The 18,767-nt window shown below is 35.5% G+C and overlaps 1 protein-coding gene across 1 annotated transcript in view; it reads left to right on the forward strand.

Annotated features, from left to right (window-relative positions):
• Positions 1–18,767, forward strand: part of LOC109110952 (syndetin-like) — a 75,903-nt gene that overhangs the window by 22,430 nt on the left and 34,706 nt on the right. The window contains exons 10-11 of the mRNA XM_042745444.1: positions 9,353–9,395; positions 10,336–10,434. Of these exons, the coding sequence (XP_042601378.1) occupies positions 9,353–9,395; positions 10,336–10,434 (142 nt within the window). The remainder of the gene's footprint in view (positions 1–9,352; positions 9,396–10,335; positions 10,435–18,767) is intronic.

An 18,767-nucleotide genomic window follows, 5' to 3' on the forward strand; every position in this document is an offset into this window, starting at 1 on the left:
ATCTTTTTTTTTTTCATTTGTAGCTGTGCTTTTTTTATTTTGTTTTATTTTACACAATGCTATATGGAGGGGAAAAATTGATTTGATATTTAACAGCTTTACTCTTGCATTGTAGCATTTCCTAATGAAGTTAGGAGAAATGCTCAATTTTTATAGACTTACAAAATGTTTATTCCCATTTAGCCATTGGCAAGTGTTATTTCTGGACTCTGCCTTTGTTTGTGTGCTTCAGTTGTTGGACCCAGAAAGCTGCACAGCCACAAAAGCTTGCAATAAAGGAGATGTAATTTAAAAATAAAAAGCAACCAGTCCCATTTTCTCTGTCGAATTCTACAATTCAATTCAGTTCAGTTCAAGTTTATTTGTATAGCACTTTTTACAATACAAATCATTGCAAAGCAACTTTACAGAAGATTCAATTTCTACAATATTTAGTGGTAGCTTATCAGTGATGACTGTCAGTTTATGTGCATACGGCAGAAATGTTCGGAAAAATCAATCAAAGATGTAAACAAACAGACGATTAACACTATTAACAGCAATTATGCAATCAAACTTATAGCAAAATGTGGTAGTTCTGTATGTTGTTTCAGGGTTAGCATCATCTGAGGTCCTCTAAGGGGTTGGCATCATCACTCTTCTCAGGTGTTCTCGATCCAGATTGGAGCTTGTGTAAATCCTAGTTACCACGTGATGTAAATCCCGTGGCAAAACAGAGAACAAATAGAGACATAATTAGTGTAGCTGCTGTTCCAGCCAAGTAAAATGAATTAGTTTAACCCAAGCTAAAGAATAATAATGCGCATTTGATCAGATATAACTGCAGTCCAAAATTATGAGATGCATTATTTGAATGCTTGGCCAAAGAGATGTGTTTTTAATCTAGATTCAAACAGAGAAAGTGTGTCTGAACCCCAAGTATTATCAGGGAGGCTATTCCAGAGTTTGGGAGCCAAAAGCGAAAAAGCTCCTTTAGTGGACTTCCAGAGTTTTGTGACCTTAGGGAGCGTGATGGATTGTAGCGTGGAAGAAGACTAGTTAGGTATGCAGGAGCTAAACCATTAAGGGCCTTATAAGTAAGTAATAATATTTTGTCACTGATACGGAACTTAATAGGTAGCCAGTGCAAAGGCTGTAGTATTGGGGTCATCAATATGATCTTATTTTCTTGACCTGGTAAGGACTCTAGCCGCTGCATTTTGGACTACCTGTAGCTTGTTTATTGAAGATGCAGGACAACTACCTAGAAGTGCATTACAATATTCCAGTCTAGAGGTCATGAATGCATGAACTAGCTTTTCTGCATCAGAAACAGGTAACATGTTCTTGGCAATGTTTCTAAGATGGAAGAATGCTGTTTTTGTAACATGGGAAATATGATTTTCAAAAGACAAGTTTCTGTCTAATATAACACCCAGATTTTTGACTGTAGATGAAGTAACAGTACATCCGTCTAGTTGCAAACTGTAATCTACGAGATTCTGTGTAATGTTTTTTGTAATGTCTTATCTGAATTTAATATGAGAAAATTATTAGTCATCCAATCTTTTACATTTTTAACACACTTAGCTTAGATAATTTAGAAGTTTCATCTGGTCTCGTTGAGATGTATAGTTGAGTATCATCAGCATAACAGTGGAAACTAATCCCGTATTTTCCAATAATATTAACAAGGGTCAACATGTATATTGAAAATAGCAGAGGACCTAGGACAGATCCTTGTGGCACTCCATATTTTACTGGCGATAAATGAGATGACTCCCCATTTAAATAAACAAAGTGGTAGCGATCAGACAGGTAACATCTAAACCATCTTAAAGCCTGCCCTTGAATACCTGTATAGTTTTGTAATCGATCTAGGAGTATGTCGTGATCTATGGTGTCGAGCACTAAAATCAAGTAAAACTAGCAATGAGATGCAGCCTTTGTCTGACACAAGAAGCAAGTCATTTGTAATTTTAACAAGTGCAGTTTCTGTGATATGGTGGGGCCTGAAACCCGACTGAAATTCTTCATAGAGATCATTTTTTTGCAGGAAGGAGCACAATTGAGCAGACACAACCTTTTATAATATTTTAGACATAAATGGAAGATTTGAAATGGGTCTGTAATTTGCCAGTTCACTAGGATCTAGTTGTGGTTTCTTAATAAGAGGCTTAATAACCGCCAGCTAATATTGAGAAGCGGTTCTTCTGCTACAGGTAACAACTCTTTCAGTAATTTAGTGGGTACAGGATGTTGTTGGTTTAGATGCAGTGATACGTTTATTTAGCTCTTCTTGTCCTATAGTTGTAAAGCACTGCAATTTATCTTTGGGTGCGATGGATAAAACTGAAGTATTAGACGCTGTAGAATCTACATTTGTTATTGTATTTCTGATGTTATCTATTTTATCAGTGAAGAAATTCATAAAGTCATTACTATTTAAATCTGAGGGAATATTTAGATTGTCTGGTTATTTGTTAATCTAGCCACTGTGCTAAATAAAAACCTTGGATTGTTTTGGTTATTTTTGTGGATATGCTCGGCCCTGGCAGTTTTTAGAGCCTGTCTATAGCTGAACATACTGTTTTTTCACGCAATTCTAAAAACTTCCAAGTTAGTTTTTCTCCATTTGTGCTTAAGACTATGAGTTTCTTTCTTGAGAGAGTGGGTTATTACTGTTGTACCATGGCACAGTACATTTTTCTCTAACCTTTTTCAATTTGATGCAACAGCATGGGGGGACATGTTGCCAGTCATTTTGTCTAGTTCATGTGTATTTATGGGTACACAGAGCAGTTGAGATAAATCAGGCAGGTTATTTGCGAATCTGTCTTTGGTGGCTGGAACAATAGTTCTGCCCAGACAATAACGCGAAGCCATATAGTTAATCTCATTAATACGCAGAATGCACGATACAAGGAAATGGTCAGTAACATCATCACTTTGAGGTACGATATCTATATCGGTAAGATTGATTCCATGCGATATAATTAAATCTAGTGTATGATTAAAACAATGAGTGGGCCCGGTGACATTTTGCTTGACTCCAAAACAGTTTATTAGGTCAGTAAACGCAAGTCCTAATGCATCATTTGTATTATCAACATGAATGTTAAAATCTTCAACAATTAGCGCTTTATCAATGGTAACCAACAGGTCTGAGAGGAAATCTGCAAATTCTTTTAGGAATTCTGTATATGGCCCTGGTGGTCTATACACAGTAGACAGAGCAAGAGATATGATAGGTAGTATTTCGATATCTGACAGTGTAAAATTAAGCAGAAGTATTTCTAATGATTTAAACCTGTATCCTGTTTTCTGAGTAACACTGAAAATATCACTATATATTGTTGCAACACCTCCCCCACGACCAGTCTGATGGGGCTTATGTTTATAACAGTAGTTTGGTGGAGTAGACTCATTTAGACCAATATAATCATTTGGTTTTAGCCAGGTTTCAGTCAAGAGTACATATCTGTGATCATTTCATTTACAATAACTGCTTTAGGTGTGAGTGATCTAATGTTTATGAGCCCAAACTTTAAAAATTGTTTTTGTTCATTTATTTTTCATTTTTCTGGTTTAATCACGATAAGATTTTTTCTAGATCCTACATTAAATTTATATTTTGAGCTCACTAATTTACAATCTGGCCCCTTACATTTATTAGGCGTGAGTTTGGATGGATTGATTGATAGATAGATCACACTCCATAAGGCATTGTCATTTCTGCAGCAGAAGTAATAAGACCTGCAGCGGGAACATTTGGGAAGCCGGGCTGTCTTTATAAAGGCATAGCTGTGATATATGTGAGCTGGGAACAATATGGAGCTGATTGGCCACTTGCTCTCCCTCCTCATTTATTTGTTTATGTAATGATGCATAATGTGCTCTGTCATATGTTTGTGCGTTACTCTGATACCCAGTGAATATCGAAGGCATTTTAGGCTTGGCAAACTGGGGTATTAACACTCTGGCAGTGATGTATTCTTCAGGATGTAGCAGCCATGTGTTTTGTCATGTTGTTTTTCCACCTTCCCCTCATGTTTTTTCAGGCAATTAGTCTCTAACAAGCAGTGAGGTAGGTGAAAACGGCTGTCTGCGGGAAGTGTGACGTCAGCCTCTGCATTACTCACAAGTCCGGTTGAATGGTTCTTGAAAATTGGACAGAAGTGTGAGAATGAAGGGCTGTAATTTTCCCCCTAATTTACATTTACATGTGCGTCTTCATAAATAATATGATCATGTTGTAAAAGTCACGTACAGTTAGTTCTTCGTCTTTGTACTACTACTACATTTTTTTTTTTATTGTTCCTCAGGTGCATTTTGCTAAGTACAAACAAGAATACTTAGGATTTCAGGTGCAAGCATAAACAGTCAAATATATACAAAAATATGTAAAAATGTCTGTCTTGGGGAGTATTTACGTAAATACAGTCAGTTATGTCTTAAATGAACATAAACAATTAGGAAAGAAATCTAATTTGTGTCAGTATATTAGATCCAAGCCTTCTGTCTTAAAGAGACAGACATCTAATAGACCCACTGCTGTCTGTGTCGTTAATGTTAATCAAACAACAAAATAATCACTTCAGAATCAATGTATATTTAATTCATACAGTGATGCAGTCTTTTAAAGTTTAACCATTTTGACAACTAATTGTTTATTGCAATAATTTTTTTTATAATCTGCGCAAATAAGTCATTGGCTTGTTCCAGTCTGGGCATTCTCGATATACATCTCAAAATTGGGAAGATCGCTATTCAGATTGTGGAGTGTGATTTTGCGTTATAAAATCGTGATATGATATTTTGGGAAGATTGCCCACCCCTAGTTGGAAGGCTGTTAAAAGTATGAAACTTAGCATTTTTGGCTCAGATGATTATAGCTTAAAAATTCAGTGCCCAAAATTGTATGGAACTGACAGCGGTCTTCGGGTGTTGTAGGCCTCTTTGGTCAGGATTAATCTACAAATCATTGTCTCTCCTCTTGAACTTTGTTGCAGGTTATGTGCTTTGACTTTAATAAGGCTGTGTGCATCTGGATTGAACCATTGCCAGCTGAACCACTAAAACATTCCTTTTGACTGCAAATTCATCCACCTGTTTTACAATTCAGCACACTCTTTCAGTAGCGTGGAGTACTATTCAAGAGCCACAACCCTGGTTAATAAAAGCATGTTTGATGGAATCTCACGATTTTTATAGTGATAGCACTGTGGTTTGCTTATTTCGATCCCTGTAGGGAAAAATGATAAGATGTACAATTGGATGCATTGAGATTCTAAGCAATGAGGCGTTTGTGCGGGCAGGTATTGATGTCACTGCTTGAGTCTGAGCAAGGAGTTTCAGAAGGGACGTACTCCATGTCTGAGTTTAGGGAGTCTAGGAATACCTGCGGTCAATATCACAGAGTGAAATGTCACTTGGTTATTTCCTTACTTCTAAAGTAAAACTGTATTTCTTGCCTTTGAGATTGAAATTATTATACTCAGATTTTAGATCTGTGTCTCTCTGTGGCTTTTTAAATGCAAACGTTTTAACAGACCTACAGAGAATGAGAATTGACAGGGATACCATAAAGAAAATACTCATTGATTTGTGAAGGCAAGCAGTTGCAAAATGACTCCTACTGTCTGAGCTGGATTGCTGTTGGTGTGCTTATCAAAGTGCCTGCTAACTGACCTTCAAATATTCAAAAAGGTTTTGCTGGGGTTTTGGAAATTCCCACATGCATCTGCTGAATTTTGAGAGTAGAGAATTTAATGGTGTTTCAGATTTTGAATTGTTTTTGAGCTGCACTTACAGTACACTACCTTCAAAAGTTTGGAGTTTAAATTTTTTTTTTTTAAAGAAATTAATAATTTTGTTTAGCAGTTAACGTTATTGAACATCACAGAAATTTCAGCTTTGCGATGAATTACAATTAAAAATATGTAAAAATAAATAAAAAATAAATTGTAATAATATTTTTCAATATTACAATTTTTACTGTCTTTTTGAACAAATAAATGCAGTATTGGTAAGCATAAGAGACTTAAATGTAAAAAAGAAAATAAAAAAGGACCCCAATATTTTGAACAGTAGTGCATAATGAGTTTTTTTTAAATTATTATTATTTTTTTTTATCCGCCACCAAAACAACTATTTTCTATACTTTATCATAGTTCTAGAACTGAATGCTGTGTTTTGCTTTTATGAAATGCCCAATCCACACGAGAACTAGGTTTGATTTTGCATTCAGTGTAGTTTTTAATTGCCCTATTTTTTTTTTTAGCAGCAACCTTTTTAGCAAAGCCTGGGTCAAGTTCTTATGGTCTGGTTGACTTTTTACATGTACAGATATATATTACATTAATTTATCTAATGCTAGACAGTTGCAGAAGTTCAGAACCAGTATTTTTTTTGGATGGGAAGTTTCAAGTATTGATGGTTACAGTATTTGTTCTTATGTCAAACACCTTTCTCAAAAGATCAAGGGAAATTTGGTTTCTTGTGATATGACAGCTTTAAACTCCAAGCAGATGTCCATCAGTTGCTTTCTTGGCATGAACTATGTGCTGTTGCAACATAAAGAAATTGTGATTCACATGTTACTTTATCTTAAAAACTTTTACAGATAAACCTGTTTTGGATTTTGAGGACATCTTCGAGACTTTTTCAAGTAACTGCTTTTCCTGCAGCTGGTTATAGACTATATATCAGCACTTATTCTACCAGTAATGGATACTTCAGCTGCCTGCTCGCTCAGGTGCAAGAAAGCGGAGTTAATTGGAAAGAGACGTAAGCTGCAGAAGTGCCCAGCTTGTGTGGTTTTACAGCCCAGCACACTCAACTTTTAAAAACACTACCCACAAATCCAGCTACATCCTTTAATTTAATCACATCTGACACCATTGGCCCCATGCTATTAGCAAAGGATTTATGTTCCGAAACTGAAATGGGGGGGGGGGTCTTGTTCTTTCCTCTCTGCCCTTTCTTGCCTAATGTCATGATAATGATAAGAGACCATTTGAATGGAAATGTTTTTATTGTGCAACGGATCCTGTCGTGAAAGCTCATTAAAATGTGATTTTGCGTGGCCTTCCCGAAGGAAACAGTGTAGCTCGGAGAGGCACAGTGGTGACGAGCTGCGAGTCAGAAGTAATTGATCAGCTCAACGTGATGCTGGGTTTCCTCTGAGGGCCCTAAAGGAAAAAGGGGACCCACATTGAGTCAGAGCCCACTGTGATGGATTGAGGCAGACTAAAGGACTTCTGTATCCTCCCATCAGCCTTTGCAAGAACTTGTCCAGGACACCAGCACTCAAAATCATTTGTCTGAAGGAATCAGCTTTTTCATGAAAAGGTCACATCCTCTCCTGCCGTTTTTTTTTTTTTTTTTTTTTTTTTATAACAACACAAATAGAATGTTGCATATTAAAGCACCTCCTGTTTTTGCACACCAGCCGTGCGTTGGTATACGGATGCGGTTCTCATACCAAGAATCGTGCATTGTGGCAAAATTAGAGCATCTTTAGGATAGCATCTATAGCATCTATTTTTTATTTTTTTGCATCCAGTGCCTTCAAAGAGAAGGAAAAATGGAAGGATGAGATGATTTAATTAAAGTTTTATGCATTCCGTCTAATCTTTCAACAACACTGGCCCACAGGGGCCAGGCTATCCCCCATGTCAAGCTGAGTTAGCTTGTGAAATAAAATACAGTTGTTCTTAATTGTCAGATCATGATTATGCGTGGCCACCGGCAAAGTTGCTGCTAGTATCAAGTTGCTCCAAGTCTCAGCTGGTTCCTCATAGTGGCCCAAAGGTTTGCTTTTTTAAACACTAATGGGATCAGATGGGTCAGATTTTTTTACTCTAATTTTTGTTTTAGCTTTAGTATTTTTACTGGCAGTGCTTTAAAGGGATACATTTAGAGAAGATTGCTGGCCCATTCCATTTAAAGTGGAGTTGTTGCACAAGTCCTGCTTTTATGGCTGTAACTGAAGTATACAGCCATCAAAGCAGCACTTGTGTAACAGATCCACTATATTCAACATTTACTGTCAGATTTAAGGTCCTTTATGTGGTACAAGGTGTTTTGTATAGACTTTCCAGATCCCCCCCCACCACTTTGCTTGTATCCTAGTATCCTTGCCTGTCTCTTCTCCAATGTACTATACTAATAAAAAAAAAAGGCAAAAAACACAAAAAAATAAATCTTAAAAAAAAAAGAAAAAAAAATTTTGGTTGCAAATTCTAAATTTCGTAGGTCTTTTCATGAAATAAAAAAAAAAAAAGTATAATAAATAAAATCAAATAATTTAACATTAATGTAAAATACTTAAATATAGAATTCTATAAATTTAACAAGACATTTTAAAAATGTTAAATGTTTATTATGTATTTATTTAGTGAAAATGTCAAATTTGAAATGCTAGGTCAATTGGGCAAGCAGAAAAAATCCTCAAGCCGCCTTTTCAGTATCGTTCAAGTATTTATTTTCAAGGAGTTCTGAATTTGTATGTACTTTATCGAGTGCGTGAGACCATATCCGACCACCCAACCAGATGTAATGTATTTAAATGAAAACCTAATGTGTAGCATTTTTGCACTAAAATGTTTATCCTAAACACTATTTCTGTAAAGGTGGTGCTTATGAATAATTACGTCCAGACGAAATATTTTATTATCATTACATAATTATTTACATTGATTTGCTATAGTAAACCTACTATGAGTGTATTTCAAGCAAATATGGTGGTCATTTGTTTTGTGTCAGAGGAAATGGCTGCTTCACAACCAATTAGAAAATTCTGTGCGACTGCCATTAGGGCCGAGATGCGATAATACTACATGAATGTTGGAGATAGTGGAAAGACAGCTTTACTGTTGAGTTCCCTAAGAAAGACATCTGATTGGCGTGTAATTGACGTGACCCTAAATCAGCCTTATTATTCATGGCCTTCGTAAGACAGACAGACTAGTCTTTTTTTTCCTCCCTCATTCAGAAACCCACGGACTAGTTTAGCACACCCCTCTCAACACTAACAACACACATCAGTCTTGTTCCAGCTGCACAAGATAAGCAAGAACCCTCTCTCAAAAAAACACCCCCCCTTTTTTTCAAATGTCAGTGCCTGTTTTTTTCCACAGAAATGTCACCGTCTGTGTGGCAGGTTGTGTGTTGTTTAGTGCTTTCTCTCACTCTCGGAGAAAGCTAGCTGTTTTTTTGCCTAATGTAATGTTTTTGGTGGTTTGTGTTACCCTGCAAACAGAATACAATGGCTACTTGTGCTTCACAATGAACCAGCATTTCTGTTGTTTTGTATTCCTATTCACCGTTTGCCACCCTTGTCTCTCTTTTTTTTTTTTTTTTTCCTCAGCGAGTTGAATTCCAAACTGCAAGACACTCTGGAGCAGATCGAGGTAGGCTATGTGACTTTTTTTGTTGTCCTTAGGCGAAGGACAGGAATCTAGGATGGTGACCTTCTTCTTCATTGAATCAGACATTCAATTTCAGATCACCCTATTCCCTTCAGAAACACTCACGCACACTTGACAGATTAACAACAGCAGTTGCCCTGATGTAGTGCCTCAACTTTATATGAATTAAACAGATCGGAAGGAACACTTGACCATGCGTTTGTACGTCTAACAGTGGCGCCCAGGGTGTCAGTCTGCCAGCATTTGGTCTCTCAGGCCCAGAGGCAGATGGACTGTGTTTTATTAAATAAATTGCTGTCTTTCAGGACTTGGTAGCTTCGTTCAAGCTTATACCGCCACAAAACACGCATAGCCACACACACACATGGCTTCTCAAGCAGTGCTGTTTGTGTTATCTGCTATATTATGCAGAGATTTCTGTGTGGCAAATGTAATTGGATGGCTTTCGGCCTCGCATACAACTCATTGACTTGCTCGTTTTTCCCTATTCTTTCATGCTTCTCTTTTAATATATGTCTCTCACTCTTTCTTTTCCCTTCCTCCCTGTGTTTTTATCTCGCTCGCTGTCTCATCTCATGCATTTGCGAATAGCACAGCGCCTGTGCCAACGCAGAGCACTGCTACCAAAATTACAATGATTCCCGCCACTTTTCTATTTCTGGAGCTGCGCACGTCTCAACTCATTAAGATTGCCAAAGCTTATCTTAGAGCTCAGAATGAAGTTGTGCATTCAGTATCATCTGTGATTTAAACCACTGATTATTATGGCCCTCGTTCATTTGTGGTAATTGTACATTTCAGCACCATAAAATGAGGCTTCTAAATTTATTTATTTTTGCCTGTTTCTACTTTCCATATGCACTCAAATTATGCCATTGAACTTCCTTTGCTGATCTCGCTGATTTTGTGCTCGTGTATGCAGGAACAACTAGATGTGGCGCTGTCCAAAACCTGCAAGCACTTTGATGTTTCTCACTACACCAAAGTTCAACTGGCATATAAGCTGCTGGGCAAGACACAGGTGAGTCATCGCTGCCTGAGCTGTCACGACCCTGACATTTTGGCTGATGCTGAATTGTCATTCAAATAACTGTGATTAACCCATTTTTTCTGTCTGTTTTGTTTATGACGCTGGCACACAGCGTAAGCCTTACGCACATACACCTTGTGAAGAAGTACTGTGTTCATTTATTTGAAGTGCTTTTCATGGCATTTCTGTATTCATGTAAAATTGCCATATTTTAATTGCAAGTGCACAATAATCACAGTTATCACAAATATTCGCCTAGATAAAATCATTGGCGTAGTCATCGCAGCTTTATTCAGTATTTCTTGACTCTGTCTTCCCTCTCCGAGCCACTTTACTCCTTTTTTTTTTTTTTTTTCTCCCCAAAATGGGAAGATGATTCATACCTGGCACAGGATTTGCCAAAAGAAAAAGCACACTGTGTTGTATTCCACCTTTCTTTTCCAGAAGAAAGCAAAGCTGTGATTGAAAGCAGAACCTGGGAAAAATATCTCATTGTTGGTTTTATTATAAGCTGACTCCTGCCCCTGCGGGGGTGCCTTCTCCATCCCCTTATAAAATGATGTTCAGGTAGAAATCTCCCACTATTGTTGCTCTGACATTGATCTACAGATCTACAGTATTAAGCACGTATGGTTGCACGTGTTTGTGAGATGACTGGATAAAGTGAAAAAATAAGGACAGGTTAGAAAACTGTTAGAAAATAATTAAAACTTTGTTCAGATGGAGATCATCAGCTCACAGCACTCAAGGCTATAGCTCTGTCAAACACATGCAATTTAAAGTGTGTATTTGTACAATAGTTGATATGAATTTTTTTTTTTTTTTTTTTTTTAATGATGGTATGTGTGTGTACATCATCTGCATTGAACTTGTCTGTGTGTTTCTCACACAGCCTCAAAAAACTAAATGTATGGAGCAAATCACCTTCTGTTTTTCAGCTAACTATTATTTTTTCACTATGTTTTTCCTCAGTTATTTTGAACTTGATAACTAACTCAAGCAAAATTTGTTCTTGTGCTGCCTGGTGCACTTTCATTATGAATTTAGACCTTTTTGCCAACATTCTGGATAAAAAAAGTTCCAATATTGCTGGCATTACATCGATTGTTAAAAAAATAAAAGGTAGTCTGATCATGCACTGCTCCTTATAGCAACTGTAGCAGTACAAATATGTATAATATAGTTATATATGTATATATGATAGGTAAAAATTGATAGCCTGAATGCACTGTAAGTCGCTTTGGATAAAAGCGTCTGCTAAATGCATAAATTTAATTTAATTTAATTTAATGTATATAGAATATAAATGCTTTCAGAAGTTTGGGGTCAGAAAGAATGTTTTTAAACATTAATATTTAACATTAAATTGATCAAAATAAATTTTATTATTTTAAATACATTTTTATTCATCAAAGAGTCCTTAAAGTATCACAGTTGCAAAAAACTTATTAAGCTCTAGGGGTGTGACGAGATCCGATGTGTCTCGTGAGATCTGACTGACAGTATCTTCGCCCAGACTGTTCAAATCACTGATCTATAATAGATCAGTGGTTCAAATATTTTTCCATTACACTGGCCCATTCACCAGTGGTGGTATGTAAGATTTTTTTATGTTCACATCAGGCAAGGGGACGCATGATAAGTGGTAAAAATACGCAGTGTAGTCTTTATCCAGTCATAAAAACAGAATTCACAGTTTAACGCGGAATGTCACGGAATTTGTCAAACTTTGAATTAATTAATCAGTCAAAAGTAGGTAATTAACTTAAATCAAATCATGATATGTATCTGTAAATATAAAGCCGCAAAAGTTGATTTAAATATGAATCCTGCAAGTTCTGCGTGTCTCTATTAATGAATGGCGCATGTTTCATTTAACTTACTACTTACAGAAGCGCGCCTGACTCTCGTGGTGATTTCAGCATCTGTCGTCTCAATAAATGAGGACAGAAACACATGAACAACATCTCCAAAACTGCTCTGAGAGTCACTTCATGAGCATTTTACCGTTTATATTGCTAATTTTGCCCTTCATGACAACTGTGAGGGGGTGATTTTTTTTTTTATAACTAATCTGTTTAAATAATATTAAGCCTTAAAGTTCTGCATAATTAAGGGAGTGGCCACTTGAGTGACAGGTGGATTGCCGCTGCTGACACTGCCATCAAGCTAGGTGGGTGTGGCTTCAGGAACCAGATCCCGCCTTTTTGCCCAATTTCGATTATCCGGGAGAGTCGCGCGGTGACGTGCCGTGAAGATGGCGACGGCCTGCTCCGATCACTTTGCGCTTCAAAAACGCTCTTCAGGAATCTACGGTTGAAGTCACGGACACTACGTCCATGTTTTTGTACAGTCTATAGTCATATCATGGCAACCTGTCAAAATAAAAGTCTGGTACTATTTTTCAGTAGAATATTCATAGCCTACTACTACTTCCAAATGAAAACAAACATAAAAAATAATATTAAATCATTTAAGTTTATACATTAAAATAATTAGACATGCTAAAACACAGAATTTTGTAACAATAAAAATATAAATAATATAGTGAGGAAAAAATAATACATTTCATATTTCCCTAAACATTTAATTTTTGTTTACCTTTTAATAAATTGATGTGAAAATGTATACATTTCATGATTTTAATTAATTAGACATAAATGTAATTTAACTATTAAAAAGGAGTTAATTTTAATTTTAAAAATTAAAATAAAAAATAAAAATACAGAACAATTAAAATGCAAAAAATTGAATTTTGAGAAAAATCAAACAAAATTTAGGAAAAAATTAAATGGATTCCATTGGGCCCTAACTATACTGCGCCCCCCAGTTTGGGAACAACTGCTTTATTCTTTTAAATGGATATATTAATCGTGTTTATTATATATATTTTTTTTATTAAAGTGGAAATCAGTTTACTAAATAATAAACTTGAGTGACTGCTTCACTTCCACTTTAAAGGGATATTTGTGTTATTTATTTTTATTTATACTATTTATAGTTTTTGTGCAATTACTTGCCTGTCAGTTGAGTTTGTGGCAAAACCTGCAGTGTTTACATGTTGTTTATTACTGCATAAAATTATTAAAATAGATGTTTAATTTCATAAAATACAAGTTGATTTCAAAATGCACCTACATTTTTTTGCATTTTGTGTTTTTCAGTTGAATAAAATACTATTTTTGCCTATGTATTTCATCATTGAGAATTTCTTTAAAAAAGTCTAAAAATCTAGTTTCATTCTTGTGAACCCAGTCTCGTGTCTCAAGTGTCTCATCACACCCCTATTAAGCTCTATTTTTAAAGGGGTCATATGATGGGATTTCAAATTTTCCTTTCTCTTTGGAGTGTTACAAGCTCTTGGTGAATAAAGAAGATCTGTGAAGTTGCAAAGACTAAAGTCTAAAAATCCAAAGAGATATTCTTTATAAAAGTTAACACTCGTCCACGGCCCCCGAAACGGCTCGTTCTAACACGCCCCCACATATCTGCGTCAGTATGTGGGAAGATTTGCATAACGCTGCACAGATGTTCACGCAAAGAAAGAAGGCGTACCTTTTATTCTCGTTGTAGTATTGGTGTTGATGCCGCTGCCATGTCGTATAGAAGCTGTGTGTTTCACTGTGAAAGCGAAACTACTTTGTTTGGCTTGTTAAGAGGCATAACATTTACATCTCACGCTGAGGCATTCGGCCAATCACAATGTGCTGGATAGCTGGCCAATCACAGCACACCTCGCTTTTCAGAGAGATAAGCCTTGTAAACATCGATGCGTTTCAGAAGGCGGGGCATAGACGAGAAACAATATGTGGAAAATAATGTTTTTTTTTTTAACCTTAAACCGCATAAACACATTTCATTACACCAAATACACAAAATAATGTTCTTATTAGCAACATCATATGACCCCTTTAACATTGATAATAAAATGTTTCTTGAGCATCAAATCAGCATATTAGAGTTACTTCTGAAGGATCATGTGACATAATAGCTACCCAAATTCAGCATAGACATCACAGAAAATGCATGTAAAAATTTGATTTAATTTTAATTCAAAATGAGTTAATTCAAATATATTCACTGTATAAATAGTGCTATCAAGACATTATTTATGTAATTAATATAGATATTTTTTTATATTAAAGTATTGTTTACTGTCAATTCAACAACTCACAATCACTAGAAAATCTAATCCTATCCAAAAAGTGTGTTCTTTTTGTGTCTGTAAGCATTTCTTTGTATGCGTTTGTCCATCATCCTGAATGTGTTTAAGTATGCAAGTATGTGCGTCCTGAGATGTCCCCTGTCTCATCTGAAAGAGCCTTCCTCGTTTCACTTTGATCACCAAAGCCTCTCGGGTAGAGGGCAGCTGCGCTGTGTTTATTCAGATACGTTCACTCACTCACACACACACACACACACACACACCTCTAAGAACTTAATTTATTTGCCGTCTGCAGACCAGACTATGGGAGTTTCATCTGTGGTTACTGAGTGAGGGTGTTTAAGCCGATCAACCCATAATTACTGAAGGACCGACTCCAAGATGTGTGATTCATACGTAACCCTTGAAACAGATTCTGATTTTAAGAGTCGGCTCTCTGGAGACCGCCTAGAGGGTCATTCCCTGGCTGAAGAGATTATTAGGTGATTCAGGACACTTAATTAGGATGCATGATCAAATCCTTGCAGGGAATAGTTATGAAAAACAAGCTTTTGAGAACTGTACCACTGCAACAAGTAATTGATAAAATAAATAAAAATTGATTATGAAAATAGTTCACTTAGTACTGCATTTCGTGTGGTTGCCGACAGTTTCAGGTGCTTTGACAGATTGCTTGTGTGGTTTAATGTGTTTGAGAGGTTTCTTCAGTGCGTAACTGTTTCGTGTTATTAATTCAAAGTCATTTAAGTAAAGCTTGTGCTCACCAACCAAACGAAAGAAAGTGCAATCATTTTAATTAAAATGTTATTTTTAACGAACTATTCATGGATGGATTTTGTCGGTTTTAATCTAAAAATGAAGGTCTTAAATCAAACATCGTTGAAAAGTTGAAATCCTTTAAAATGTAAAAGTTATTTTAAAATAAATATAACGAGCTGCAAAGGACAAAAAAAGAAGGCAGGAATCACCCCTCCACCTACTAAAGTTTTATGTATTCTGAGACATAAAAACAGTATTATTTTTTAAATTATAGTGGATTTGGGCATCTGTCATGATCTGTTATAATATAACACTCTTATCAGCCAATCAGATTCAAGGCCCAGAAAGAACTGTTGTGTAATTATATATAACACACTAGATTTGATAATCTGGTGTGTTACACCTTTTCACATACTCACTAGCAGTGTTGGGCATGTTACTTTAAAAAAGTAATAAGTTATAGTTACTAGTTACTTCTCACAAACAGTAACTGAGTTACATCATTATAAAAAATAACTAATTACCAGGAAAAAGTAACTATTGTGTTACTTAAAAAAAGAAATCAAATATGTCAAATAACTTGGAAGCCCCCAATATTAAATATGTTAAATGAATGAAATGGACACTAAATAGAATAAATTATTATAATAAAAATAATCTAATCTACACTATTTTAATGTTGCTGTGGGACAGTGTGACCTAGCAAATTATTGTAAATATTATCATTACTGTAGTGAAACAATAAAACACAATAGAACTTTTAATATTTATTGCACAGACCACAACTACTGTACATAAACATTCTTGCCTTTCACCTTAACGAGGGAAAAGTAGTGCTTATACTTCCAGTTTGCGAATGCTACCTTTGAACTCATTGGACTTGCCATTGCTCTGACTCCTGGTTGTTGGTGTGTGACTGTGCATGTGCTTGTGTGTGAACACCCACACTACTCTTCCTCTGGTTGGCAAATGATGGGAATTTACTCTACCTAAGCCAATCATCATCAGTTATGTGGTTGCCCCCCCCCCCCAACACACACTAGAGAAAAAACTTTGCAGGTCCTTTGGCTGAGAGAGAGCCTACTTGGGTGAGAACTGCTTCAGTGAGCTTTATCATAGTAACGGTGCATTTTATTGTCAGTAACGGTAATGGGGGAGACGGTAATTTGTTTGATTACTAGTTACTGAAAAAAAGTAACGCAGTTAGTTTTGCCATTTTTTTTTTATAATGACGTTGTTCCCATCACTGCTCACTAGTGCCGAATTTACTCTCATTTGGCACTTGGTTAGTGTTAATTTTGGACCTTGGCTTAGATGCTAAGTGTTGTCAGGAGCAATCCATGCATTGAAATCCATAAATGATATTGGAAATGCATCATTCTGCAGTATGTTGAGTAAGTTTAAGGTAATTTCAGAATTCATGTGGGTCGTACTTTGCAGGTCAGATAATACAGAAATGTTTATAGATATGTAAAAATACATCCATGAAGACAGTAATGTTAATATGTTTAGAATGCATGTAGAAAGTTATACCTTACAAAGGTTAACACAGTTTGTGCTTTTGTTTTTTAACTATTATTTATAATTTAGTCATTTTACATTTTCTGATTTAAAAAGCTACATGCAGTTACTGTAGACACCTGTATAGCATTAATATGCATTCATACATTTGTATGTTATTTTTTAATGTTATTTAAATATCTGTATTTATGTGGTTATTTTATGTTTTTTTAAAACAGAAGTTTAATCATTTGACTTAATTAAAAAAAATTAAATTAAAATTAATAAATTATTTTTTGACTTGTCTTTTCAATTTTTTAAATCTTTTAAAAAGCAAAAAATATTATTAAACTGAGACACTAACATTAGTTGCTGCCTTATCAGCTGAATCTTTCCAACTTTCTATGCTTTGTGTATAGGGTATGCACTTTTGCAATGCACTCTGTAGTCTTTGCCATTATTTCAAATGCATTTTCTCATAGAAATCCATTTTCACAACTCTAAAGATGGATATTTCATCATAGGTCTGACCAAAAAGTTCCCACGTGCTTTTAGCTAGATATTTACTGACCATCTAGCTTCAAAGTTTAAAACAAATCAAACACAAACCTTACTTCAGTTTGTACGTCATTCGCTAAAACTGTTGTTTGTGCCTCTAAAGATGTGCTGTTCTTTCAGTCTCTGTTCCATGAACTCAGCAATTAGCCTAATGACTGCACATCTAATTCTCCATCTTTTCATCTTCTCTGTTTTTCTTGTTTTTTAAATCTATCTAATGGATGTAACTGCTCGTTTTTCTCCGCACAATTAAAATTTCCATCACATTTCTCTTTTAGTTATGTTATTACGGTTTGATGTTTTCCTTTTATTTTTTTTATTTCCCTCACAGAAAAAAAAAATGCAGAAAAAGTTGTTGACTCCATCATCTCCATAATTTTCATTTAAATATGTTTGAATATTTTTGAATATTTCCACCTATCTGCTTTTGAACACATTGGCCTGCAGGAGAAGGCAAATATCCTGATAGCCTTTTTTAATTGATTGAATTCAGCCAAAGCCGAGGGAGGGATGCGCTCATGGCTGAAGGAAGAAGGAAGCAGTGAAAGCGAGAGGGAAGAAGCATAATTAAGTTGTAGCAAAGCTCTTTCTTTTCCATTGGGACCATTCTGAGTTTCAGTATGTAGTTGGGTAAGGATTCATCTCCTGTGAGAGTTTGAGCCAGGTCCACTGTTACCCAGAAGTTTTACCTTCAAACAGATCTGCTTTGGCAGGGATTCATTCTGTAATTTTCTTTTAGTTTCTAGTAAAAAAATATCTGAACATCCATAGAACAAAGTACACTTATAAGACTTGATTTCAGAGAATGCTTTTATTATTCTTTTACATACTCTGAGGTTTTTAACAGTCAAATCAAATACAGTTTTGGAGTTTTCAGCAAAAATACATTGTAAAACATGATAAATTCAGCCATAATATTTCTCTCCATGAAAATAGCCACGGAAGCTGGAATGGCGTTTAACACAAACAAAGCGTAAATATAACAATATTTTGTCCAGTATGGGAATATATACCATTTAAAAGTTTAGAGTAAGATTTTTTTAATGCTCACCAAGGGTGCATTTATTTGATATATAAAAATATAGTAAACAGCAATATTGTGAAATTTAAGATAACTGTGTTCTAATATATTTTAAATTGTAATTTATTCATGTGATGGCAAGCTGAATTTTAAGCAGCTTTACTCTGTAGTCTTCAGAGTCACATGATTCTTCAGAAATCATTCTAATATACTGATTTGGTGCTCAAGATAAATTTTAATAATAAACTGCTTAGGGTTGTTGTTTGAACTGTGATGTTTTTTTTTCTCCTTTAGGATTCTTTGATGAACAGAAAGTCCAAA

This window comes from Cyprinus carpio, chromosome B19 (genome assembly GCF_018340385.1).
Source record: "Cyprinus carpio isolate SPL01 chromosome B19, ASM1834038v1, whole genome shotgun sequence".
Taxonomy (NCBI): domain Eukaryota; kingdom Metazoa; phylum Chordata; class Actinopteri; order Cypriniformes; family Cyprinidae; genus Cyprinus; species Cyprinus carpio.